Source organism: Dama dama, chromosome 1 (assembly GCF_033118175.1).
Source record: "Dama dama isolate Ldn47 chromosome 1, ASM3311817v1, whole genome shotgun sequence".
NCBI classification, from domain to species: domain Eukaryota; kingdom Metazoa; phylum Chordata; class Mammalia; order Artiodactyla; family Cervidae; genus Dama; species Dama dama.
In genome coordinates this window covers 78,201,952-78,229,913 of record NC_083681.1, presented here as the reverse complement: position 1 = coordinate 78,229,913, position 27,962 = coordinate 78,201,952, and the positions used below count along the sequence as shown (strand labels likewise).

The following is a 27,962-nucleotide window of genomic DNA, read 5'->3' as shown; positions in this document are numbered from 1 at the left end:
TGTTCACTTAGATAGATTAAAATAAGAAGTGAATGAGAAGTCCATCATACATTTCTCCTCTCTTTTTCTTGTATTCCCTTTCTCTCTTTTTCTTCTACCCCCAGTCATCCTCACACATAGCTATTATCAGACATAGTCTAAGACTGTAGGAGGTAAGACTTTGAATAAGGTCATAACCCCTAATAGCTGGGTATACAATGTGCAGATGATTCCTAAACAGAATGGCTCCTGTGTCTCCACCTTATTTTGGAACGTGGGAATTATGACCCAAAGTTTATCTTAAAATGGCTTCAACCACCAACTGTTACTTACAGATTGCTATAAAATTGTTGATTCATCACTGGACCCAGGGATGGTTCTGGACAAAATGGTGAACATGTTTGGAAACACTTTTGCAGTCTTTAACAGTATGTGCATATTTATTTGTTTATTAGTCATGCTACATGCAGGACCTTAGTTACCTGACCAGGGATTAGGGACCTGGCCTGTGCCCCCTGCAGTGGAAACACAGAGTCTTAACCACTGGACCACCATGGAAGCTTCCATTATGTGCACACTTAGAAATTCAAACTTTGAGAGTTGTATTCCCACTTACTGTACTGTTGTTATTGTTTAGCTGCTAAGTCATGCTCAACTCTTCTGTGACCCCATGGGCTATAGCCTACCAGGCTTCTCTGTCCATAGCATTTCCCAGGCAAGAATACTGGAGTGGGTTGCCATTTCCTTCTTAAGAGGATATTTCTGTCCCAGGGATTGAAACTGTGACTCCTGCATTGACCAGTGGATTCTTTACCACTGAGTATTAGAGAGTCCCGCACAATAGGAATTTGAAGAAAAATTACTGAGGCCTATTTTACTGATCACTCATCTCTAACTCTTTGCTAACCCATGAACTAGAGCCTGCCAGCCTCCTTTGTTCATGGAATTCTCCAGGCAAGCATACTAGTCTGAGTAGTCATTCTCCTCTCTGGGGGATCTTCCAAACCCAGGAATCAAACCTGAGTCTTCCACATTGCAGCCAGAGTCCTTACAGTCTCAGCCACCGGGGATGTCCCATTTTCCTAGTATATCCCTTCAATACAGGAGGATGTAGCATTCCTATGTGAACAGACCAAAGGCAAAGACTCCAGATTTGGAAATAACGAAGTCCTGTGTGAATTAGAGGAAGAGTTTTTCATTCAGAAGAGTTTACATGAATAAAACAAGAGAGACTTGGATGGGGAAAAGAGAAGTGGCAAAAACTTAGATCATAGTTTTGTTTGCTTACCCATTTATTTATTCATTTTTCATTTACCCAAGATAGCACGTAAGGAGTTTATAGCATACAAAATTTGGTAACTTTGTGCTATTAGTGGAACAGAAATTTGACTCTAACCTTCCTAGTAGCATATAGTTCAATCATTTCTATATAGGTCAATTTGTATAATAAATAGTTCAATTATCTTTACAGACTTACAATGTCCAGAAGTTAAAAAACAACAACAATAGCAACAACAAAAAACGAATCAATAGAGATAGAATCATTCTTAATGCAGAGTTTACATGATACTAATTATAATGAAAGGATTATACTTTCAGGAAAATACTATCAGTTCAGACAATATAGATGATAATGAAAGAACAAAATGAGGAATTCTTGTTCCAGACTTCTCATTACAGATTCAATATATTTTGATTGTGGATTCTCTATGTTGTCATGTTTTTTATAAGCTACATACTACATAAGATAAGAAGCAAAAACTGAAATTCCTGTGGGAGCCATTTAGATAATAAGGGTGAGTATGTGCCTGTGTGCCAACTCGCTTTAGTCATATCTGACTCTTTGTGGGTCAGACCCCCTGGACTACAGCCCAGCAGGCTCCTCTGTCATGGAATATTCCAGTCCAGAATACTGGAGTGTGTTGCCACGCCCTCCTCCAGGGGATCTTCCTGACCCAAGGACGGAACCCGTGTCTGTTAAATTTTCTGCATTGGCAGATAGGTTCTTTACCCCTTGTGCCATCTGGGAAGCCAGTCAGAGTGATTATAAGAATGAACTTAAGTGAGCTAGGTGGTGGTTCCCAAGATAAATGGTCAGCAGCCACTCAGGATGGTCTAATTTTAACTGGTCATTCCAAGTTGTGTGTTCTAAGATCCTGTGTGTGTGTGTGTGTGTGTGTGTGTGTGTGTGTGTGTGAATCTCTCAGTTGTGTCACTCTTTGCAACCTCAAGGACTGTAGCCCACCATACTCCTCTGCCATGAAATTCTCTGGGCAGGAATACTGGAGTGGGTTGCCATTCCCTACTTCAGGGGGTATTTCTGACTCAGAGATTGAACCTGAGTCTCCCACATTGCAGACAGATTATTTATCATCTGAACCATCTAAGATCTTAAGTGAACTGAAGTGAAGTGAAGTCGCTCAACTGTGTTTGAATCTTTGTGACCCCATGGACTGTAGCCTATCACGCTCCTCTATCTATGGGATTTTCCAGGCAAGAGTACTGGAGTCGGTTGCCATTTCCTTCTCCAGAGGATCTTCCTGACCCCGGGATTGAACCCAGGTCTCCCACATTGTAGGCAGATGCTTTACCGTCTGAGCCATCAGGGAAGTCTTACGAGCTAAGATCTTAAGAGCTTCCAAATTTAAAAAGATATTAGAATTTATTGTTTTCTATATAAAACTTACAAGATACAGTATTGGCAAATAATCTGAATTTTAAACCTATTCTTAAACAGAGCATAACAAAAGAAATCTGTGTGCTTGATCTATTGAAATGCAGATAACAATATATTGCTAGAGGTTGACTGAAGTACCCTCAGAAATTAGCTACTTTAATTCTGTGATACTTCCAAGATGGCATATGAGTTAGTCACTATAATAAGGTAATCTTTGTACACAAACACCAGTCAACCCTACATGTATGCGAGTCACTTTGCAGGGAAATAAAGGTAAATGGTAACAGTGCTTGCCTCAAAAGATCTGTTTGGTGTCTTCATGGTAAAGGAGATAAATTAAGAGAAAAATAACATTAGAAGTGATTAGTTCAATAATAAAGATTTGAATGGAGTAATTCATCGTGTTCTAGAATCAGTATATGGATCAAAGAATAATAACATTTAACAAGAGCTTGAAGGAAAACTAAGTATTTTCTACAAGGACAAGGGTAAAGAGTACTTTCAAGATAGAGTGAAAATGCAGAGACAAAAGGCTTTCAAGAGAAATCAGATAAACCCATACCCATATTTTCAAGGATGAATTTTTTATAGTACAAAAGAAAACATTTTAAATAAAATGTTTTTATTTTATTGGCAAACAGTCAAATAAACTGAAAGTCCCCACAATATGCTAAGAAGTGTGAATACCCTGGAAAGCTACAAGGTAGCATATCTCTGAATTTTTCTGTAATGTATGTGTTACACCCAAATTATGGAGATGGATTAGATTCAACATTTTCTGTTAATTTGTCAAAGAAATAATTTGCAGGGTTTAAATCTATAGCTTTGGTCTTTGGGGGTAAAATACAATAATTGGAGAATCATAATTTATGTGAATAACAGGAGTATTCTTTCCAGAGCACTTGGGTTTCTCTGGCTTGCAATATAGGTAGACCCGGGTTCAGTCCCTGGGTGGGGAAGATTTCCTGGAGTATGAAATGGCAACCCACACCAGTATTCTTGCCTGGAAATCCCATGGACAACGCAATCAAGGGGGCACAAAGAGTCAGGCACGACCGAGAGACTAATTCTTTCACTCACCAGAATGACAAGTCCATTTGGAAAATATTCATTTAGAATATACAAAGCTTCCATTTCAATGATGTAAAGATACTTATTTAATCTTTAAATCTCTACACTTATGCCCTAAATACTAGCACCTGTTTGGTCACTGTATTACATTTAATAACTAATAAAGACAAAAATACAACAAGGACTCCTATAGATAAAGCTATGGTTTTCCAGTAATCATGCATGGATGTGAGAGTTGGACCATAAAGAAGGCTGAGCTTGGAAGAATTGGCACTTTTGAACTACTGTGCTGGAAACTCTTGAGAGTCCCTTGGACAGCAAGGAGATCAAATTAGTCCATCCTAAAGGAAATCAGTCCTGAATAATCATTGGAAGGACAGATGCTGAAGCTGAAGCTCCAATACTTTGGCCACCAGATGCAAAGAGCTGACTTAATGGAAAAGATCCATATACTGGGAAAAACTGAAGGCAAGAGGAGAAGAGGGCAACAGAGGATGAGACGGCTGAATGGCATCACTGACTCAATGGACACGAGTTTGACCAAACTCGGAGCTAGTATGGACAGAGAAGACCGGCATGCTGCACTTCATGGTGTTGCAAGAGACTTAGCGACTGAACAACAAAAGACAAAAACAGATATAATCAAAAATGAAAGAGAATTTAATATGACTACTTCCTACTCTTTCCTTTAAATAGGTTCAATGACCACACTCCACAATTTAAGGGGGGAAAAAGCTATATTTTGATAGTAGTACTTCCTCCATGCACATGGTTGATTCAATTTTACAAAGCAATTATGCTTTTCTGTTTTCTTTTACCTTTATAAAATTCCTGCGACTGAGATAAAGAAGATGTATTAATAACGAGGATAATGGGGCAGAGATAAACATGGTTTCCTCTAACCCGAGTTTTTTATATTACTATTTTCAAAACTATTCAGCAGGGCTTCCCGGGTGCCTCAGTGGTAAAGAATCTGCCTGTCAGCGCAGCGGAGATGGTTTGATCCCTGGTCGGCGACCCCACATGCTGCGGGCGGCTAAGCCTGTGCACTACAGTGACTGTGAAGGCAAATATTTTAAGCACTTTCAAACATTTATAATTTTCACACATTTTAAATTGTCTGTGTTGAAATTAGTAATACTAAGCTCTTTTAAAACCATATCTGCCTGAGTTTCTCCTCCTCTCTCTTTTTTCACCTCTATTTTGCCATCCATGACACACACTATTATCAAGAGTGCTCTAATTACATTTTTTTGTCTCACCCACACTTTAACAGCCTGTGGTAACTGGGAAACATAATTCTCAACATCTCAGTTAAAAATTCTTTGAAAACTTAAACCTGCATCTTACAAATAAAAATGGCATTAAAGATTTTTGATAAATTCAGTCGTTGCTTTAGAGCTAAAGCCTTTTTTTTCCCCGCACTGAAAATATCTGAACTTTTAATATAAATTCAATTCAAGATTAGTTCTGTTTCCATAAGCAAATGCTTATAGTGCTTGAGATATGTCAAAGACTCATGTCCAATGCCTATGAAAATGACCTTTGATAGCTTTCCATTTAATTTTTACTGCACCCAGTATTTCCTGTGGTTAGAAATATTATTTACTTGATACTTATCAAAGTGGTAACTAAATTTATCCTCCACAACACTTTCATTTTTTAACTCCTTTTCTGATATGGAATACTAAGTAATTTGTATTAAATTATTGTATCAGCTGTACCTCAATACGAAACAAAAAGTTTAAAGTTTGGAGAAAAATTATTGGAAACACTGCTGAACTAGTTTTAAAATAACCATGAATATTTCGCTCTCTGTTGGGGAAATATCACACACAAACATTAAGTAAATTTCAGTAAGGCAAGGAACTAGACATCCTTCTAAAAACAGTTTTCTCATGGGACAGTGATATCCATATTTTTTTGTTTTAACATCCAGTTTGAAATTCTGGATCATTAGTGGTCAAGGTAGGTAGTAACCATATTTTGAAAGTCTAAGTTACTTTTCTTTTCTAAAGAGATATAATTGAAATAAAACTCCACATTAGGTTTCACTGGTTCAATAATGTGAAACTGTTTTCCTCTGGGTTGGAACAAACCAGAATAAGCTAGGTAACAGAGAAAATATAGATTTGTTTATCCCAATGAATTTGATTCACAAGGATATTGATATCCTTATGTGTTTATACTTTGCTACGTACAGATGTAAGAAAAAAAGCTTTACTTGCAATTTAAGAGGAATTATTGATCCAAAAACCAGAGGTGCCATTTATGGTAAATTGATAAACATAGTAAATATACGGTAGTATCTTGGAATTCCAAGAATTTCTTCTTCTCCCTCACCAAGAAAAGCAAACCACCACAACAAAAATATCAATCAGTGAAGGTACAAAGGTCACCTCTTCAAGTGACACTGTTACCTGGAAGACTACTGAAAGTTTATAGGAGTAAAGCTTGCCCCCTTCCGGGTCCATTTAAAATAATGTAGCAGACTAATTTTGAACGGTTGTCACATTTGCTAAAAACTTTAAGTGCCCAAGGCTACAAGTTTGTGGGCTTTTAAGATGAAATGAGTAGGAGAATAGGGTATACTGAAGCCAAGAAAAGGACAACAGAAAATGGAAGTAAGAGTTATTGAAATTCAGTTTCAGTCTAGAAACTATCTCAACTGGTCATAAAGACATAGATAAGTCTCTAAGAATAGATTGGCAAGTGATGATTTTTTTTTTTTTTTTTAGTTCTACCACTTTATTGCTGCCAACTCATCTCCCTCCACCCTCGTGCACACGTGCTTAGTCATGTAACCCCGTGAACTGCAGCCCGCCAGTCTCCTCTTTCCATTGACTTTTCCAGGCAAGAAAACTGGAGTGGGTTGCCATTTCCTTCTCCAAAGTGATGATATTTTAAGACAGTAAATGAAGAAGACAGATAAGTCATATAGTTGATGGACTCAGGCATCTCAAGACAGTAAATGAAGAGGACAGAGAAGTCATATAGTTTATGAACTCAGATGGGAAATATAAATTTCCCAAGGAGAGCCGCCCTTGTCTATTGTGCCATAATAAACTCCCCCTCTTCTCCCTCCTTTGTTTTTCCAGTCCAATATCTCACAAATGTAAGGACAAGGTACATTATCTGGTTACAGTACACACAGTGGTTTTGTACTACCCAATGCTATATTAGTAAATCTCTCTTGTCTTCATTTAGAAAATAATCTTTTTATCTTGCCATTGATGACTTTCTCCCATGGACTTCAGAGTCCTCATCTATTCAATATCAGACTTTATCTAAATAATTTTAGATGAGTTTTATTTTTTTGCTAGAATGAGTATAATTCCTGTTGAATCTGTCTCTCTTTTAAATTAATTCATGCAGTTTTTTTTTTTTTTTTTTTTCTGGGAGGGGGGTGGGATATTTTTTCAACAGATATTATTCTAAAAAGGTTTATATGATTGTCAAGTGCTCATTGTAATATGGTTACTCAATGCCTGTTAAATTACTGAATGAATAAAAATAATACTATTTGTAAAATGATGAGTGTAAACACAGATCAATCTAAATAAGAAATATATGCACAGAGACTCATTTTAACTAGCTAAGAAATTAAGATATCTTTCAAAACTGCTTTTGTTGTCATCTGACTCCTACTGGATGAAGATCCAAAGCTGAAACAGTGAGAGAAAGTGTAGGTACAGAAGTCAGAATTTTCATTCCTACCTGACCCAAGGAAAGATTCTCTCAGAGATACTAGTAGCCCAAGTGATGAGTTTGTTAAGAATGATTTATACTCACCTTATAATTTGGAGCTTTTGTCCCTAAAGCATTTTTCAGCACACTCTGAAGAAATAATTTCAGTGTTATTGCAAGAGAAATCTCCTGAGAAATCTTAATTTATATGGATTTATACTCATTAGAGTTTTGGCATTTCCACCATGATATTGCATCATTTTTTAGTTATTTTGAACTTATGGCTTTGGATTATCAAGAGATTTTTGCATTATGGATCACCACTTTTTTTCAATTGGGTCAATAGAACAATTAATAAAGATATAAAATGGTTACAGAATTCATACAGTATGATGTTTCTGTGTTATCATTTCAGTCTGAATGGTGTTTTTGTAAGTGCTTTCCCCTAAACTACTACTGAGTGAATGCTTGTTAAAAAGACTTTCATATCCAGAATAAAGTGATTAAATTATAAGAGTGATTAAATTACAGGGAGAAAAATCCCTTGGACAAGATATCATAATGAGTTGTAATAAAGTCGGTGCAACATGTGAGGCCCAGGTGTTGGAAAGTAATATTTTATGGAAACCTGGTGAGCATGTAATTTAGCAATGCTATTTATTAGACTACAAAATAAAATATGCAGGATAAAGGTGAAGATAGCATGACTGCATTTTCTTCCAGTTTACCAAATATTCAATTATTATCTTATTCAAGACATTTAAGACAAAGATAAAAATGGTATAAACCATGTGCTTAAGTAGTTCTTAGTCTAACTGGAAAATTTGGAGACAGGTGAATCTTTCAATAGAACATATCATCTGAAGGATATATTGAAATCAAAGCTCTTACTATTGGTTATATTATATAAATACACACACACACACACACACACACACATATATATATAAAGACATATACAATGGTATATTATTCAGTAAAAATAAAAGAGGGTAACTCCCATTTGCTACAACATGAATTATCCTTGAGGGTATTACATTAAGGGTAACAAGTCAAACAAAGAACGAAAAGAATTAAAACTCTGGTATTTTTGTGGAATCTACAATATTGGACTCACAGAAGTATAGAATGGAGCTATGATTATCAGGACCTGGAGGTTAGGGAAATGGGAAGAAGCTGGCCAAAGGAACAAACTTCCAGCTATAAGACAAATTCAGGGAATCGAATGTACAACATAGTGACAACACTTAACTATATGATGTACATGCAGAAGTGTTAAGAGGGTGGATGTTAAAGGTTTTCACCACGAAACAATAACAACAAAAAATTGTACTTGTGTGAGATGATAGATGTGACAACTAATATTATTATGATAATCATTTTGTAATACAATATATCAAAATATATACAATATCACATCTTAAGCTTATACAATAGTTTATGTCAAATACAAACAATAAAGCTGGACAAACATAGTCCTAATAAATTTTCAAAGTTAAAATCATAAGATATATCATCTCTGACAACAGAGATAAATTAAAAACACGTGATAAAGAAATATCTCTTTATATCCCAAGTATATGTTCATTTAACACTGTCATCTAAATAGTTCACAAGTTAACAAAGGCACAGAAAAAAAAGAAAAGAATATATTGCAAACTCAGGGATAAAAATATAGCTAAGTGAATGACTTTCAGCTCAAGCAATACATATGTGAAATATATAAAGATTTTATATAAGAAAAGAAACAAGACTCAAATCAATATTTCAAATTTGTGTTTAAAAATCCAGAAAAGAAAGTAAAAGCTAATCCCAAATAATCTAAATTTTTCAGATCAATGACACAAAAAGCATTTTTTCTTTCCCTAGACCTGAGTATGTGTATTCACACTTGCAGAGCTGAGGGAGAAAGTAGGTCCCTACAGATCAGAGGCCTCAAATCAGATCCACAAACAGCTGTCTGGGAAAAGAATGATGATTATATTCTTCTCTCTTCTCATTCCAAACTGATCATCAAACAAGTGCATTCATAAGAACCAGAAAAACACTACCGTGACCCATGGTTCACAGTTTTACTTAGTAAGTTAGGGGAAGAGTACAGAAGGTTGGTCTTCTTAAAGATTCTTAGCCCCTCAAAATAGATGGTAATAAAAAGAGAATAAATTCAAAGAACTGAGCTCAGAGCATGTGTATCCTGTTTACTACTGTAAGCAGTAAGAACATACCAGTGCTCCAGGGAACACCTAGTAGGAATTTTCAATTAGAAGGGGGCTCCTCAAAATGTAATGACTTCAAAGTACCTAAAATTTGATTCTAAAAGCAGTTTTGAAATAGTTGATCTGAGGTGCAGAATTCTACGCTTCATTTCTAACAATATCCAAGGAAATGTTACTACCGCTAACCCAGGTAAACATATTGAAGGGCAGCAGTCCAGACTAAGTACAGCTTATTTATTCTCAGTCTGAAGAACAATTGAAACACAGACACAAAGAATATGAAAATTGATCTTATAAATGTTAAAGATATTTGAGCGAAAGATTCAGAGTTACAGTTTAATGGAAATTGAGGCATGGCCATCTCAGTGACTATATTTCTTCTGAGGACTCTCTTCAATGCTTGTTTTACATCCTGTTCCTCAGACTGTAGATCAATGGATTAAGTACTGAACTTACAAAAGCTTAGAAAACAGCTATTATCTTGGATTCTTCCACAGTCTTGTCTGTTGGTGGTCTTAAATACATGCAAAAGAGTGTCCCATAAAATAGGTTTACAGCTGTCATCTGGGAATCACAGGTGGAAAATGCCTTGCGCCTTCCTTCTGCTGATTTGATCCTGAGGATTGCAGTGAGAATTAAGACATAAGAAATCAGGATGATGATGAGGGAGCTGGCGAAGTTGAAGCCTGCAGATATCAACATGGCATGCTCTTTGACATAAGTATCAGAGCAAGAAAGCTTAATGAGTGGCGGGTCAGCACAGTAGAAATGGTTGATGATGTTGGATCTAAAGAAGGTCAAGTGGAAGGTCAGGATGGCCTGGAAGATTCCATCTGAGAAACCGTAGACTTAATGGAATGTGGCCAAACTTATGCAGACGCACCTGGCCATCTTCACACTGTAGTGCAGAGGGTTTCATATGGGCATGTAGTGGTCATAGGCCATTGCTGCCAGCATGTAAAACTCAGTGAGGAGAAGTGCTACAAAAAGGTAACATTGTACAAAGCAGCCAGCAAAGCTGATGGTCTTCTTCTCTGATAACATCACAGTCAGCATCAGTGGGGCTGCAGTAGAGGTGTAGCCTTCCATTTTAGGATCCTTTCATTTTAGGATCCACTTGCTATTTATATGCTAGTTCTTCAAGGGCAGAGTACATTATTCTTCATTACTGTTCTTTGATTTCTAAGGGCAAATTTATACACTACTTTAAAAAAGAAAAGAAAAAAATAGCATCAGCATGAAATACCAAGCTACTTGTAATATTTTATTCATCTTTGAATCCCCACAGAAAGATTCACAATGTTATATCTTTCATAGGAAAAACAGGGGCTTATACACTGCTTGACAAAACAATAGCTCCAAGAAGCTTGTTAATCAAGATAATCTACAGAACATCTGTGTCAGAAAGTCACATGGGACAGTGGGATCTCACACTTAACACTTATCCAGACGATCCTAACACAGATGTTCCCAGAATCACACTTTAAAAATATAATTACAAACCAAAACACAAAGGCAAAATCACTAGAGTCCTATAAACACATGACAAATCAATGAACAAAGAATTGTTAGATGAAATGAATTCTCACATAGTATTTTGAGGATGGTCTACAGCGATGACAGAGTGTTTTCATAAAGAAAAGAAGTATTTAGGTTATTAAACATGACTCCATCTATCTAGACATATGACAATTTGTAGCTTACTCTCATCTTCACTTCTAAATAAGTGCTGAGTCCCCTCTTTTGTACTCCCCAGAGGCTTTTATGTTTTTATTTCTCTCACACTTCATTTTTTTTAACTTGCCCAATTCTTGTCTCATTACCAAATGAGTCACTAAAACTTACTGTAGTTATGATCCAGAAACAGTTTTAAAAAAAGCACTTTTGTACCTATAGTTCCCTTCCATTGTATATTAAGTACTTAATATACATTTATGGAATATGATAATAGTAGTTACTAATAATAGATAATTATTTTTACCTAGAGGGCACTTCATTTTCTTATTTTAAATGGGAATAATAATATCTGTTTTATTTCACTCTAAAATCTTTATGGACATCACAAAGTAATCCAAAAGGTATTTACTGATAATTACTACATTGTGTATTTATGCACTGTAGATGGAGAAATGAACCAAAGCTTCAAAATCCCTGCCCTTCTGGCATTCACATTCTAGTGAACACAGAAAGATAATACCACAATAAATCAATAGTGTTTCAAATGACTCTGGCATGGAGGAAAAGAAAGAAAATGAAGGAAATGTTGTTTAAATTTCAAACAGCAACGTTAACAATGAACTTACATAAAAGTGACTTTTTAAATAACAAGCTGGAAGAGAAAGAAAAATCAATCAGACAATTCAAAGGAGAATATTCTAGGAAGGATAAGGACCAGAGGCAAAGATACCATGTGTGATATATTTGGAAACCTATAGGCCTATGTGAACTGGACATGGAAAAACACACAGGTTCCAAATCTGGAAAGGAGTATATAAAGGCTGAATATTGTCACCTTGCTTATTTAACTTTTATGACAAGTACATCATGAGAAATGCTAGGCTGGATGAAGCACAAGGTGGAATCACGATTGCCAGGAGAAATATCAATAACATCAGATATTCAGATGACACCATCCTTATGGAAGAAACTGAAGAAGAACTAAAAAGCCTCTTGAAAGTGAAAGAATAGAGTGAAAAAGTTGCCTTTAAACTCATCATTCAGGAAACTAAGATCATGGCATCTGGTCCCATCACTTCATGGCTAATAGATGGGGAAAGAATGGAAACAGTGACAGATTTTATTTTGGGAGGCTCCAAAATCACCGCAGATGGTGACTGCTGCCATGAAATTAAAACATGCTTGCTCCTTGGAAGAAAAGTTATGACCAATCTAGACAGTATATTAAAAAGCAGAGACATTACTTTGCCAATAAAGGTCCATGTAGTCAAAGCTGTGGTTTTTCCAGTAGTCATGTATGAATGTGAGAGTTGCACTCTAAAGAAAGCTGAGCACCAAAGAATTGATGCTTTTGAACTGTGGTGTTGGAGAAGATTCTTGAGAGTCCCTTGGACTGCAAGGAGATCCAACCAGTCCATCCTAAAGGAAATCAGTCCTGGGTGTTCCTTGGAAGGACTGACGCTGAAGCTGAAACTCCAATACTTTGGCCACCTCATGCGAAGAACTGGCTCATTGGAAAAGACCCTGATTCTGGAAAACATTGAAAGTGGGGGGAGAAGGGGACGACAAAGGCTGAGATGGTTGGATGGCATCACAGACTCAATGGACATGAGTTTGAATAAACCCCGGGAGTTGGTGATGGACAGGGAAGCCTGCCTGCTGCAGTCTATGGCATCACAAAGAGTCAGACATGACTGAGTGACTGAACTGAGGCCTATATTTGCACGTGCAGAATTCATACAGAGGAATGCAGAAAGTCAGAGCTGATACTTCCTCTAAAGCACAAATGTTTCACTTCATTGAGAGACTGATTTATCTCTGCCTATGAGATTTTATCAAGATATCACAATATTCACTGGAGGAAAAGAAGTTAATTGGTGGTTTATTTCAGCTTTCCTGTAAGAAGTGTCTACCAATAAATAAGCTGAAATCAGGTTATCTTCTTATATGCCAGCAACAGGGTGGCTTAGGAGATTTTTCCTGTTCTTCAGTACCCTAGAATCCCAGAAAGAATAGATAGTTACCAGAAGAGAAAATGCTAGAAAGAAAAAGATCAGAAATTTCAGATTTATTAAGACATGCCAGGAAATTAGACTGAAGGACCAGTCTACTACTGCAGAAGGAGTTGTTTATTACATGTCACATAATGATTGCTTCTGGGAACTGAAAAGGTCTTGATTCAGAGTCTCAGTGACCTGTGTGAATCCAGGCATACCCTGACTGGAGGGCAGCAGGAGTGCTGATAGGTGGAGAGATACCAAAACATCTTTGGAGAGTAAGAAGGAAAATCACAGCTGACCTGGCTACCTTTGTTAGCCTAGAATGACAGGTGAGCATCTTCTGAATGGGGCACTTGTGGGTTTACTATGTCGCAGCCATGGAGAGCCCGTCTCTGATGGAGGGAGAAACAGCAAAGGAGCAGCTCAAGGACAGTAGAAAGCTACAAATTGTTAAACCTGGGTAACTAGGACAATCTACACAATGGACACAATCCAGTAACAGAGAAAATATACAGCATCCTTGTTCAAAAATAATGAAGGATTTCAAGACAGTGAGGAAGAACATTATATTTAATCTGTAAAGTTTCTGAAAACAGAGCCCTAAAACTGCATTAGTTACATGTACACAAAATCATCCATTCCTACAGCACTCAGGCCAGCAGAACCGACAATAGGGTATATGGAGCAGGAGAGTATCCTCTCTTCTGCAAAAAGAAATGGAAGGAAAAAAGAAAAGAAGGAGACAGAATCCAGAAAGCAAGAGCTCAGCCCTGGTGAGATCACCCTAGAGAGGAACCCAGCTCAGTGGGCTAGGGCTCTAGATTGAGGACAGGAAGAGAAGGGGGCAACAGAAGAGAAGGTTGGATAGCATCACAGACTCAATGAACATGAGTGTGAGCAAACTCCAGGAGATAGTGAAGAACAGTGAAGCCTAGTGCACTGCAATCCATGGTGTTGCAAAAAGTCAGACATGACTAGGTGCCTGAACAACAGCAACTGAAACATAAAGATTTGCATGTGTGTATCTTGAGCAAACAGTGTAAAAGTTGGTGGACCTGTTGGAGACTTTACAGTAATCTCTTCTTGACTTAAAAATAAGACACACAAAGACTTACTTCTGTTTTGGATATGAACCTATTTTCTCAACGTCTGCTTAGGAAAGTTCGTTGATGCCTCTCTAAGCTGAATACCATCAATGTATTTCTTGCAGGATTTGGGAGGTAGGAGCCTGTTCTTACGGCAAATCTCAGAAGTACTTGGCAGCAGAAATGAGTGTGTCATTGGGAATCAGCCCTTTGGAGATTCACTGTATCACTGTGGGATCAAAGAGCTAATCATATGTTTCAGACATATTTTTTCATATTTTCTAATTCATTATTTGACCTGAGAGTTACGTGGAAGGCAAGCAATGATTTAAAGTTCACATTTTGAAGATAGACTTATTTTGTTTTTTTTTTTTCTTTTATACTGAAACATCCTCTTATAAAATTTAGAGCTCTTAGCAATATCCTTTCTAATGGACATCCATATCTTGAGCAAGGGTAGGCAAGAGCAGGGCTATGAAATAGATGAGGTGTTTAGCAATCACTTTATTGAGTACTTCTTATGTGTGGGACACTTTCCCATAGGCAATTTAATTGATTCCTCAAAATGACACTTGGAGGTAAGGACTCCCACCTGTCATTTCAGCTAAAGAACCAGACTCTCCACTAAAGGAACAGTAAACTCTATGCCACATGGCTAGTAAGTGGCAGGGTAGCTTTTGAATTTCTGCCTTCCTGTACCCAATTGATTAGTTTTTCTTTTTCTCTTTCCTTTTTACATTAAAAAAGTGTGATAACACATATACAGGAGACTTGGGAAATACAGAATGAAGTGACATGTAGTTCTACTATATTTTACAATTATTTTCAAGTAGAAAAATATGATTTTTAGTTGGAGTTTTAATATCAAACTCTCAAAAATTAATAAAATGAATATATAGGAACATAAAAGGATATAGTAGACCTAAAAACACCATGAACCAATGCAACATAATTAAGATTTATACAATTTTCACACAACAGTAAGGTACAAACTCTATTCAAGTTCCCACAAACTATAAACTAAGAGACACTGGAACATATCCAGGAACATAAATGAAGGTACAAAATTTTCCGGGTCTGAAGGTATTGAAACCATACCAAGTCTGTTTTCTTATCACTGTAGAGTTATGTTAGAAATTGATATCAAAAGATATTTGAAAATAATCCACATATTTTCAAGTGCAATGTGACATTTACCAAGAGAGATCTTTGACTTAACCATTGAAAGCTTCAATAAAATTAGAAAACTAAGAAAAAAAGAGAGAGGGTGATTGCAGAGAAGAAAGCATTTAAATGAAATAATAACTGTCAAAGATACTTTGAAAACCACTTTTCCAGTTGTGGGAGGGGAAGCTGCCCATCCTCAGCCTGAAGTCACAGTTTGTCCCTTTTCCCTCTCTCATCTTTTTTTGAAATTCTTACTTCAGTTTCTTTCCAGTCAGTGTTTTCCTTGTCCTCCTCTGGTTCATGTTAATCTTAATACTAGGAAATGCTCACATGGAATTACTCTCAAAGGATGCTCTCTTGCCGCCACAGAACTGGGTTTGACCACTGCCCTCCACTCCGTCTTACCGCTCTGTCCCATCCTTGGCTGACACACTCCGTTTTCATCACCTACTAATATTTCTGTTGCCACCACTAGACCACAAGCTCTTATCTGGAAGAACTGTGATTTCCACAGTTTAGCATCTGCCCTGGAGAATAATACTTGATCAACAGACATTGATGCGGAAAATCAAGATCCCACACACCATGTGTCTCATGATGTGGCCAAAAAAAAAAATAAAAAAGTTAACAAATATTGATGAATAATTTAGGGAGTGTGTGCAGTGTATAAGTCAGCAAATATATTGCATTTCTTTTCTTCTTGTATATTGCTTCCCAGGTACGTTTGCATTTATTGAATGCACAACCTCATCCCTCACACTTGAAATTCTCTAGGGAGATGATATGGGGTGAGTGACTCTCTTTTTTAAAAACTGCAGGAAAAAAAGTGAATGGAAATAATTAATTCTGGGTAATAGGCATTAAATCCTTAATATGTGCCAGGCATTGGCCTCACCACTTTACATGGATCAGATCAGTCAATCCTCACAAACTCTGGGTCCTTGGTATTATTATATTCACTTTACAAAAGGGAAACAGAGGACAGCAGAGGATGATTAACTTTCTCTGTCAAACTGCTATTAATACATTGTGAGACGGGGTTTAAACAGATTAATAAACAGTCTCTGATTTCACGTTGTTTAGGAAAGACATCTGGCAAGCTCACGCAATGCCACATTCTGAGCAGAGTCAATCATTCATTCATTCATTTATTCATTAATCCATAGAGTTAATAAATTTTCAAGGAAAAACTTCTGTTTGCACTTTGCTGTGAATGTAGAGAGTACAATAGAAACTTAAATGATGGTTTGTGCCCTTAAACCACTTCCTTTTCACGGTGGGAAAGATGAGATATGCATATTTAAAGTCACACAATAGGATTTTAGATTGTTTAGAATTCTTGAAGACCATTCTGGAAAGTGGTAGTGTGTAGGGGTTGTACTTAATTCTCCATAATAAGAAAGGGTTATAAAAATAATTCAAGAAATATTTATTGAAAATCATCTTATTCACAGGTTTTGTGAAAAATGTTAACTTCAAACAGTGAGCAAAGCTACACATGAACCTGGCCCCAGTGGAGCTGAGACCTCCAAACTTACGCTGTTTCTTCTGGTTCATGGACAACATATTAAAAGGCAAGAGCCTAGATGATTAAGTGTGGTTCATTGTTCCAGAGCTGAGTACCTTTTGGTGAGATATTTTGCCATAAAGATGTAGCCATAAAGAACCTGAAAACCCATCATGATAATGCTAAGGCATTTGAGTCAAAGTTTAGGAGTTATCGTTTATTGGAAACTGGAAGCATTGCCATCTGAGTGACCATATTTCTTCTGAAGACTCTCTTCAGCACTTATTTTACATCTTTGTTCTTCAGGCTGTAGATCAATGGATTAAGTACTGGGTTTGCAAAGGTGTAGAAAACAGCTATTATCTTGGATTCCTCAGCATTCTTATCTGTTGGTGATCTTAAATATGTGCAGAAGACTGTCCCATAAAATAGGGCTACAACTGTCACGTGGGAACCACGGGTGGAGAAGGCCTTGCACCTTCCTTCTGCTGACTTGATCCTGAGGATGGTGGCAAGAATGAAGGCGTGAGACCCCAGGATGATGATGAGGGAGAGGCAGAGGTTGAAGCCTGCTAATACGAGCAAAGCAAGCCCTTTCGCATGAGTTTGAGAGCAAGCAAGCCTAATGAGTAGCGTGAGGGAGAAGTACATGGGTGTGGGAAAGCGAGAGTCTGGTCTGATTAACACCATCGTGCCCAGGTTGCCTAGGACGGTGACAAGGTAAATGACCAGAAACAGCACATAGAGGAGAGACTGGAGCTCTGGGCGATCCATGAGGCCCAGGAGAATGAATTCTCTTAGTGCAGTGTCATTGGTGAGTGGCATTTTCTGCATTTGAAACAAATTCAATCAAAGGAGATATGAAGGCCCACATTTTATTATAATTAAAATGATTTTTCTAAACCTCCAGATGTTATTCAAAATGAATACTGTCATACACTGCTGTTTTACTTCTATTAAGCCATTGTTTCAGTTTCTTTAATACTGAACTATTATTTTATTTCCATCTCTTGCCTATTCTTGTATCTATGGCTGTATCTATAGATAACTATGCTTCTAGCCATAGCTATGTTCATAGTCACAAGTGAGCTGCTTAATCCCTATCTCCTTGCACTATTTTTTCTTCTGCAACTCTACTTATCTTATAAGGCCAACTTCAAGGCTGGTCCCTTGTGACACATTTCTCACTCTTCTCCCATTATACCTGAGATTGAATTAATCCCCTTCTGTTTCACACTTCCCAAACACCCTATATATTCTAATTTATTCTTTAGCACATTACATCACTAAAGGAGATACACTTTCTACTCATGTATTAGTTCTCCAGGGGTAAATTCTAGTTCATTATTGTACTGTGATTTCTAACCACATATTTACATACTAATTTTTAAAAGAAAAGAAAAAATAATGTGAGCATGAAATACCATACTCTTTGTTCTCATCCAGTTCAAATTGATCCTGACTCTAGGAAAAGGTTTAAATTGAGTTCTTCTCAAATGATGTTTTTTGCTTCCACAGAACTGAATTTAACCTCCACCAGTTCAGTCCAATTGAGTTCAGTCACTCAGCCATGTTCAACTCTTTGTGACCCCATGGACTGGAGAACGCCAGGCTTCCCTGTTCATTATCAAATCCCAGAGCTTGTTCAAATTCACGACCATTGAGTCAGTGATGCCATCCAACCATCTCATCCTCTGTCATCCCCTTCTCCTCCTACCTTCAGTCTTTCCCAGCATCAGGGTCTTTTCCAATGAGTCAGTTCTTCACATCAGGTGGCCAAAGTATTGGAGCTTCAGCTTCAGCATCAGTCCTTCCAATGAATATTCAGGGCTGATCTCCTTTAGGATGGACTGGTTGATCTTGCAGTCCAAGGGACTCCCAAGAGTCTTCTCCAACACCACAGTTCAAAAGCGTCAACTCTTCAGTGCTCACCTTTCCTTATGTTCCAACTCTCAAATCCATACATGACTACTGGAAAAACCATAGCTTTGACTAGACAGACCTTTGTCATCAAAATAATGTCTCTGCTTTTTTCATATGCTGTCTAGGTTGGTCACAGCTTTTATTCCAAGGAGCAAGCATTTTAAAATTTAATGGCTGAAGTCACACTTTGCAGTGAAGAATCAGACATGACTGAGCAACTGAACTGAACTGAACGAGACTGGATGCCATGATCTTAGCTTTTTGAATGTTGAGTTTTAAGCCAGGTTTTTCACTCTCCTCTTTCACTTTCATCAAGAGTCTCTTTAGTTCCTCTTCACTTTCTGTCATAAGGGTGGTATTATCTGCATATCTGAGGTTATTGATATTTCTTCCTGCATTCTTGCCTCCAGCTTGTGTTTCACCCAATCTGGCATTTTGCATAATGTACTCTGCATATTAGTTAAATAAGCAGGACGACAATATACAGCATTGACATATTCCTTTCCCAATTTGAAACCAGTCTGTTTTTCCATGTCTGGTTCTAACTGCTGCTTCTTGACCTGTATACAGGTTTCCCAGGAGGCATATAAGGTGACCTGGTATTCCCATATGAGAATTTTCCACAATTTGTTGTGATGCACACAGTCAAAGGCTTTAGCATCATCAATGAAGCAGAAATACATGTTTTTCTGGAATTGCCTTGCTTTTTCTACAATCTGATGGATGTTGGCAATTTGATCTCTGGTTCCTCTGCCTTTTCTAAATCCAGCTTGAACATCTGGAAGTTCGTGGCTCACATACTATTGAAGCCTAGCTTGGAGAATTTTGAACATTGCTTTGCTAACATGTGAGATGAGCACAATTGTGCAGTAGTTTGAACATTCTTATCATTGCCTTTCTTTTAAATGGAATGAAAACTGACCTTTTCCAGTCCTAGGCACTGTTGAATTTTCCAAATTTGCTGGCATACTGACTGCAATGATTGAATAGTATCATCTTTTAGGATTTTAAATAGCTCACCTGGGATTCCATCACCTCTACTAGTTCGTTCATGGTGATGATAGTGATACTTTCTGAGGCCTGCTTGACTTCGCATTCCAGAATGTCTGGCTCTAGCTGAGTGATCATACCATTGTGATTATCTGGGTAATGAAGATCTTTTTCGTATAGTTCTTCTGTGTATTCTTGCCACCTATTCTTAATATCTTCTGCATCTGTTAGGTCCATAACACTTCTGTCCTTTATTGTGCTCATCTTTGCATGAAATAGTCCCTTGGTATCTCTAATTTTCTTGAAGAGATCTCTAATCTTTCCTATTCTATTGTTTTCCTCTATTTCTTTGCACTGATCACTTGAGAATGCATTCTTATCTCTCCTTGCTATTCTTCAGAACTCTGTATTCAGATGGATATATCTTTCCTTTCCTCCTTTGCCCTTCACTTCCCTTCTTTCATCAGCTATTTGTAAGGCCTCCTCAAACAACCATTTTGCCTTTTTGCGTTTCTTCTTGGAAATGGTTTTGACCACCGCCTCCAGTACAATGTTATGAATCCTTGTCCATAGTTCTCCAGGCACTCTGTCTATCAGACCTAATCCCTTGAATCTGTTACCTACATACCGCATGCCGTATTACCACTCTGCCCTATCCTTGGCTAATACACTGCTTTCATTACCTACTAACACTTCTGTTGCCAACAGTAGACTGCAAACATTTTTGGCATGGAAGTGATACCCACAGCTAGGAAGGTCCCTGGAGATAACAACTGCAGAGCAAATATGTGCTGAATAAGGAGAGTGAAGTGTGTACTTAATTCAGTGACTGTACAACAAATCTTGGCTTTTCCCTCTCAGGTAATTTTGCGTTCATTGAAGACATATCGTTATCCCCTGAAACTAAAATCTATAGGGAGATGATATGGGATAAGTGCCTGTCTTCTTTAAAAACTATAGGGAAGAAAACAGAATTGGAGTAATACTTAGATTACTTAGTAATTAATTATTAATTACTTAGATCATAGGCACTAAATACTTAGTATATGCCAGCATTGGGGTTATCATTTTACAAGTATTAGCTTAATTAATCCTCACCAATCCATGGGCCATTAGTACTATTGTCTTCATTTTTTAGATTGGAAACTGAGGTTAGTAGAGTACAATTAACTTTCTCTGGGAGAGTTAAGTAATGCATTGTTCTGGGATTCAAACAGGCTAACAGATTTTTTTTTTAATATCAAGCAGTTGGAAAGAAATGTGACAAGTTTACATAATATTAAACAGCCTCTGGATATTGTGGCATTCATTTATCCATCAATCCATTAATTCCTTCATCCACATAACTAACAAATACCCAGGGAGAGCATCCTATTTGTCACCATATGCTTAATGAAGAGTGTCTAAGAGAAAGTCAAAAGATCTTTTGTGTCCTTAAAGCATGTGTCTTCTTTATTGTGGGAGGGATAAGGCATTACAGTTGTACAGTCTGGTTTTAAATAAAGAATTAGAGGACTTAGTGGCTCAGTTGGTAAAGAATCTGCCTGCAGTGCAGCAGACCTGGGTTCAGTCCTCGGGTCGGGAAGATCCCCTGGAGAAGGAAATGGCAACCCACTCCAGTACACTTGCCAGGAGAATTCCACGGATGGAGGAGGCCAGTAGGATACAGCCCATAGGATCACAAAGAGCAGGACATGACTGTGCGGCTAACTTTCACTTTCAGTGAAAATCGTGTTGGAAAGTTGAACAGATTAGAGCTTGAATTACTCAATTATAATGCAAAGGCATAGTGACAGTTTATTAAACCAAGTGATATTTACTGAACCACCTGTGTTCTAGGTTTTGGGATGTATACTGACTTTAAATTAGTGAGCAAAGCTAAACATGGACCTAGTCAGCTTGAAGATGACGATCCTGGGGATAAAATAAACTAAACCAATCACAAAAATAGTGTTAAAATTACAACTGTGAAAACTTAGATCATCTAAAGTTATATGATATTTTGAGAGCATATACTAAGAGGATATGACTTGGGAAGATCAGCCAAGGAGGCAATGGAAATGTAAGAAGATAAATATAACTAAATTCCAACAAAGACAAATGCTGAAACTGAAAACTAGCAAAATATAAAAATACAGTATTTTACATACAGAGAAATACAAATTATCTGATAGTGCAGCCATCTGTATTACTAAAACTAATGGAAGACAGATAATGGAATATTTTTAGGTATAAAATTAAGTATCTGTGTATCTACATTTATATCCCAATAAATTATTTGAGAATTAAACTTAAAACAAGAAATTCTCAGAAAAATGAAAAGGAGAATTAATCTCACACAAATTCTCACTGAAATAACTGAATATAAGGGTATATATTACACAGAAGAAAACTAAACCTGAAGTGTGGGAGGAAAGAGAACAGTGAGAGAGTCACTGACAAAGTTCACTAAAGTTAAAGGAATATTGATATTAAATAAACATTCAATATACTTATAATTACATTCATATATACTAATAATATTTAAAGTTCATTTTTAAATAAGTTATTATCAATAATTAAGTCTATACTTTCAAATTATGCCACATCAGTTAGAAGCAGAATGTAACCAGAATCAAAATATTCTAAGATCCTTCTGTTATTTCACTACAAAGTAGACTTACTGGTTAATGGAGATTTCTGTCAAAAGTTTTATGAATGAGAATCCCACTGTGTGGTTAATCGCTCAGTCATGTCCGACTCTTTGTGACCTCATGGCCATAGCCCACTAGGCTCCTCTGTCCATGGGGATTCTCCAGCGAAGAATACTGGAGTGGGTTGCCATGCCCTCCTCCAGGGGAACTTTTTAACCCAGAAATTGAACCCAACTCCCTGTTTGCAGGCATATTCTTTAACATCTGACCCAGCAGAGAAGCCTAAATAGACCAGTATGCATGTGTGTGTTTGTGTGCATGTGTGTGTCTTAGTCACTTAGTCCTGTCTGATGTTTTGTGACCCCATAGACCAGGGCTCAGTAGGTTCTTCTGGCCATGGGATTCTCCAGGCAAGAATACTGGAGTGGTTTGACATTTCCTTTTCCAGAAATAGGCCAATACTAATACCTAAATATATTTCTTAGAGAAGTAACTTAAAGTACTCAAAGATTTTAACTGACATGCAATGTACATAAAGAAAAAAACAACGAAACGCACAAAAACTTTTCCTTCTGATATGGTTGACGAGTTTTGAAAAGTAGTTTGGAAATTATTAAGCCTCCTATATCTAACAAATTATTGCTAAGGCAATTATTATTGCCTTAGCAGCATTTGGAAATTTGACTTTTATAACTTTTACTCTTATGAGTATTATGGGTAGAATTATCTGGCTTTATTCATTTTACAGACCAATAACAATGCTGTCTGGTCTTGTCATTGAACTTCTATGTAACATTCATTTTAAATACAGTGAAATATCACAAGGTAATGACCTGACACATTCTTTCAAGTCTGGTAAGTGAATTGCAAAAGGAAAAAATAAGCCAATGACAATAAGTGGCTTACTAACTTAATGTTCTATCTAATTTGTCAGAGAATACAAAATATTACATACTGCTGAACAAATGTGTGCCTGGTTTGACAAACAGTTTTTCTTGAATCACTTTCTTTATTACTCTTTTAACATCTTTGTTCCGAAGGCTATAGATCAAAGGGTTTAGCATAGGACTCACAAAAATATAAAAAAACAGCTACAACTTTGCCCTGCTCTACAGAGGTCTCGGAAGGAGGCCGCAGATACATGCAGAACAGTGTCCCATAAAACACAGAGACAGCTGTGAGGTGAGACCCACAGGTGGAGAAGGCCTTGCGCCTCCCTTCTGCAGAGCGGATACGCAGAATTGCTCTAAAGATGAAAATGTAGGAGATGAGGATGATGGTGAGAGAACATGTGAGATTGGAACCAGCCACCAGGAACATGGCAGTCTCTTTGACATAAGTGTCTGAGCAGGCCACGACTAGGAGCGGTGGGTCCGCACAGTAGAAGTGGTTGATTTCCTTGGGTCCACAGAAGGAGAGGCGGAGCATCAGAATGGTCTGTGCAAGACCATTTGCAAAGCCGTAAATATAAGGAGCAGCAACAAGGGAGATGCAGACACCTCGGGACATTTTGCTGCCATATAACAAGTGTTTGCAGATGGCCATGTAGTGGTCATAGGCCATCACTGTGAGCATATAGTAATCCGTGATCCCCAAGGAAATGAAAAAGTTGAACTGTATAAAGCAACCAAGGAAGGAAATAGTTTTTCTCTCAGATAAGAGATTGACCAGCATCTGAGGCGTGACAGTGGTTGCATAACAGAGATCTACAAAGGAGAGGTGGCTGAGGAAGAAGTACATCGGAGTCTGAAGCTTTGAGTCAGCTCTGATTAACAAAATCATGCTCACATTGCCGAAGACTGTGGTCAGGTAGATGACTAGGAAGACCACAAAAAGGACAGGCTGCAACTCAGCTCCATCTGTCAGCCCCAGGAGGATAAACTCAGTCACCTCTGTGTAGCTTTCCTTGAACATTGTGTTTCCAGTGATATCTAAAGTAAAGGAAATAAAAGGGAATTTTGCCATTGTCATTTTTCCATTCCTCACATCGTGTCATCTGATGCCTAGTCCTTTCAAACTTGTAAATACATGTGGTATAATGAAATAATGGAGGGGCCTTCCCTGGTGATCCAGTAGTTAAAACTTCATATTCTAAGGCAGCACGTGAGTGTTTGATCCCCAGTAAGACAACTAAGATCCCAGACGCCTCATGGCCAAAAAACCAACACATAAAACAATAGTAATAATGCAACAAATTCAGTAAAAATTTTATATATGTGCCACATCAGAAAGTACTTTAAAAGCTGAAATATGCTAGTAAGCATGAACTATGTATTTTCAATATCTAACTTAATATAGAGTTTCTTTACATAAAGGCAATCATATTTTCAAATGCTTCTTTGCTATTCTTTTCATAGTTGAAAACTTTCATCTTTTCTATAAAATGTTAGCATGAATTGATCACATAATTCCTAAAACATTGCTTCTCTGCAAAATTATGATCCTTTGTTTTCAGTATAATTTTAATGTGGTATCTAAAGTATCAATAATGGAAACTCATTTTTTTCCACAGCTGAGTGGACTTGCATGAGTGGAATAGACAGATGTTTATAGAACCAGTGTCTGTCTGCCTGCCACTCTAACCTCAAGGTCACTTTAAAGGTCGTCCCTCACCTTGTGATGTATGTTCATTTTATCCACTCTTGCTTTTCTCTGTGGCCCTCACCAAATCTTACTTAACTTTTAAGATATCTCAGGATACCCTTAGCTTACTATATTACAGTCAATTATTGAGGGCAAAAGTTGGTTCATAGGGCACAAAATAAACCTGTTTTTTGATGTAAAACCAGGTAAGTATATAGTACATAAATAATATGTGTATGTTTTTATACAAACCCATGTAGATATGGTATTAAATATTAAATTAGGGAGTAATAATGTATTAAACATATTATTGTGGAAGTAATAATGTATTAAATATATTAAACATAATGTTGGATAAGTAATAACATATTAAATGTTGGGAGAAAGTAATGTATTAGAAATTTCCTCTTAGGAGAAGAGACAATTATTTTAACATCATTGACAGACATATCCCCAAACTGTAATGATTTTATTGTAACTCCACCTCATTTTAACTCTTTCAAAGAATAAGGATAATCTCTAAAATAAGAATTCTATTTAAGTTCTTAAAACATGTGAAAGATAACACTAATAATAATAACCATACTGCCCATAAAATTGAGAAGCATGTAAGAAATCATAAAGTGCATTTCTCAACTTTTGTGTATGATAAAGGAGACCATGAAGGCCACGCTAGAAAAATCTACGCTTTCTTTCAATAGCACATAACCAGGTACGTCGTTGTTATAACGACACATACTAATTGCTACAGTGCCAAGGATGGACACGGATCACATTTAAGGCACTTTGTAAATGAACCACCGCTGCTTTTTTGCCCATTTGCACTAACTCAGTATCCTCCTGAGATATGTGAGCTTATTGACTAGGGTGGTAAAATAAAACTGAAGTCATCTAAATCAATGAAATCATAATCATTTGGTCTTCCATGTAGAGTTCCTAAGACTCTAGTTCTTCTTATAATAAGTAAATGTACTTTAGGGTATGGATTATGTCTTTAACCTGTATTTATTGAGTCCTCAATCATCATCTCCATTCAATTTTCACTGTGCAGAAATGAGACAGTGCAAGCAATGAACATTCCTGATCATTTACCTGAGTACTTTATGGTCATGATCTTTCTTTTCAAACAACAGAACACAGTATCTTCACATGATTGGGCAAGAAATGCTCAGAGAGAAGTGGACTAAATGGCTCTGAGGAATAGCAATCTTTGTACTCTTGACAGTCACCCTCACTCTGAGACTCTGTCATGTGGCATTTGATCTATTGCTTTTTCCCTGAAGATGCTACTCCACAGTACACTTATAAATGTTTTTAGTGTAGAAAGATACCAGAATTTAAACCTATTCAGTTTTTGCATCTATATGTTAATGAGGGTGGTAATTTTCAACTAATGAGATCTTGCACTTACCTCTCCTTGAGGTAAGTGTCCAAAACACCTAGTCCAGTATTTAGAAATGACGCCTGAATCTGAGTTACATTACAGCATTTCTCAAATTTATATGTGTGTCTTATATTTGATGTGTGTGTTTATTACATCTTTTTTTATGGGAAACATATCACCTTCAGGTGAAAGTTGGCAATCAGAGAGCAGGAGAGCAGAAAGGGGGCTTCCCTGATGGCTCAGATGGTAAAGAATTTGCCTGCAATGCAGGAGACACCAGTTCAATTCCTGAGTTGGGGAGATCCTCTACAGAAAGGAGTGGTTACCCATCCCAATATTCTTGGCTAGAGAATTCCATAGACAGAGGAAACCAGTGGATGACAGCCCATGGGGTAGCAAAGAGTTAGACATGACTGAGGAGCTAATGCTTTCACTTATTTTTTCACTTTTATTGCAAAAAGTAATCAAAAAGCAGTAATTACTTAGCTGATGATCTAGGCACAGCTAAATCTTCTTTTACCCCCATTATAGGGAAAAAGAAGAAAAATAACATTTAAAAGAACTTTTCCTAGCTTATAAAATAATAATGATTTTCATACAACATTCAATGAAGAATTTTTCTTCCATTGTATTTATTCTAAATCTGTACTATTCTTTTCTAAGCTAATGCAGAACTTTTACTAAAATTCATTTAAGGACAGTTAAAAAAGACATTTCATAATTTATGAGACTAGGTTTCAGGCCACGATTTTATTCATTAAAATATTTATTTTGGGATTTCAAAAAATTTTAATAATAACTAGTCCTACCTGTGAAACAAGAGTGATTTCCCAGTGATAGCATGGAAGTGAAGAACCTAAGGAGTTTATACTATTATTGTCACAGAGGAACCAGCTCTCTAGGGTTCAATTATTTCTCACATAAAATCATTTAGGCTATAAACAAGTGTTTCACTCTTTTTATAATCTTAAATCCATTGAGGACATAACTTCTTGCCAATCCCCAATGTTATCAGGGAATAAAATCTCCTGAAATAGTGAAGCAATGTGATTCATTATTTATTTTAACTTATGCCTAAATGTCTTGATATTTTGAGACTTGACTTGGGGAACACACTAAGTTCTCCTGTTTACAAGAAGAAAGATGGAAGAGATCATGATATAGGTGAACCATCGGATGATCAGACAACTTTTGTTGCATTTGGACTACTTATGTCCTGATTCTGAACCCTGTTCTTAGTATCTTAGATAGCTATAATAATAAACACATAGTGATGGGAACTCTGTGGGTAGACATAATATAAATGTGCTGCTGATTCTTTCTTTGTCAGACCAGCCCTTCTAGATCTATTGTCTTTTTTCTCTACATTGTTGCTGCAGCTGT

The 27,962-nt window shown here is 37.0% G+C and overlaps 1 protein-coding gene and 1 pseudogene across 1 annotated transcript; both read right to left on the bottom strand.

Annotated features, from left to right (window-relative positions):
• Positions 1-9,870: 9,870 nt before the first annotated feature.
• LOC133067217 (olfactory receptor 5M11-like) lies at positions 9,871-17,891 on the bottom strand (annotated as a pseudogene).
• Positions 17,892-23,653: 5,762 nt separating this feature from the next.
• Positions 23,654-24,526, bottom strand: LOC133056023 (olfactory receptor 5M5-like). The gene has a single exon (XM_061141111.1). The coding sequence runs from the start codon at positions 24,524-24,526 to the stop codon at positions 23,654-23,656; it is 873 nt and encodes a 290-aa protein (XP_060997094.1).
• Positions 24,527-27,962: the final 3,436 nt, after the last annotated feature.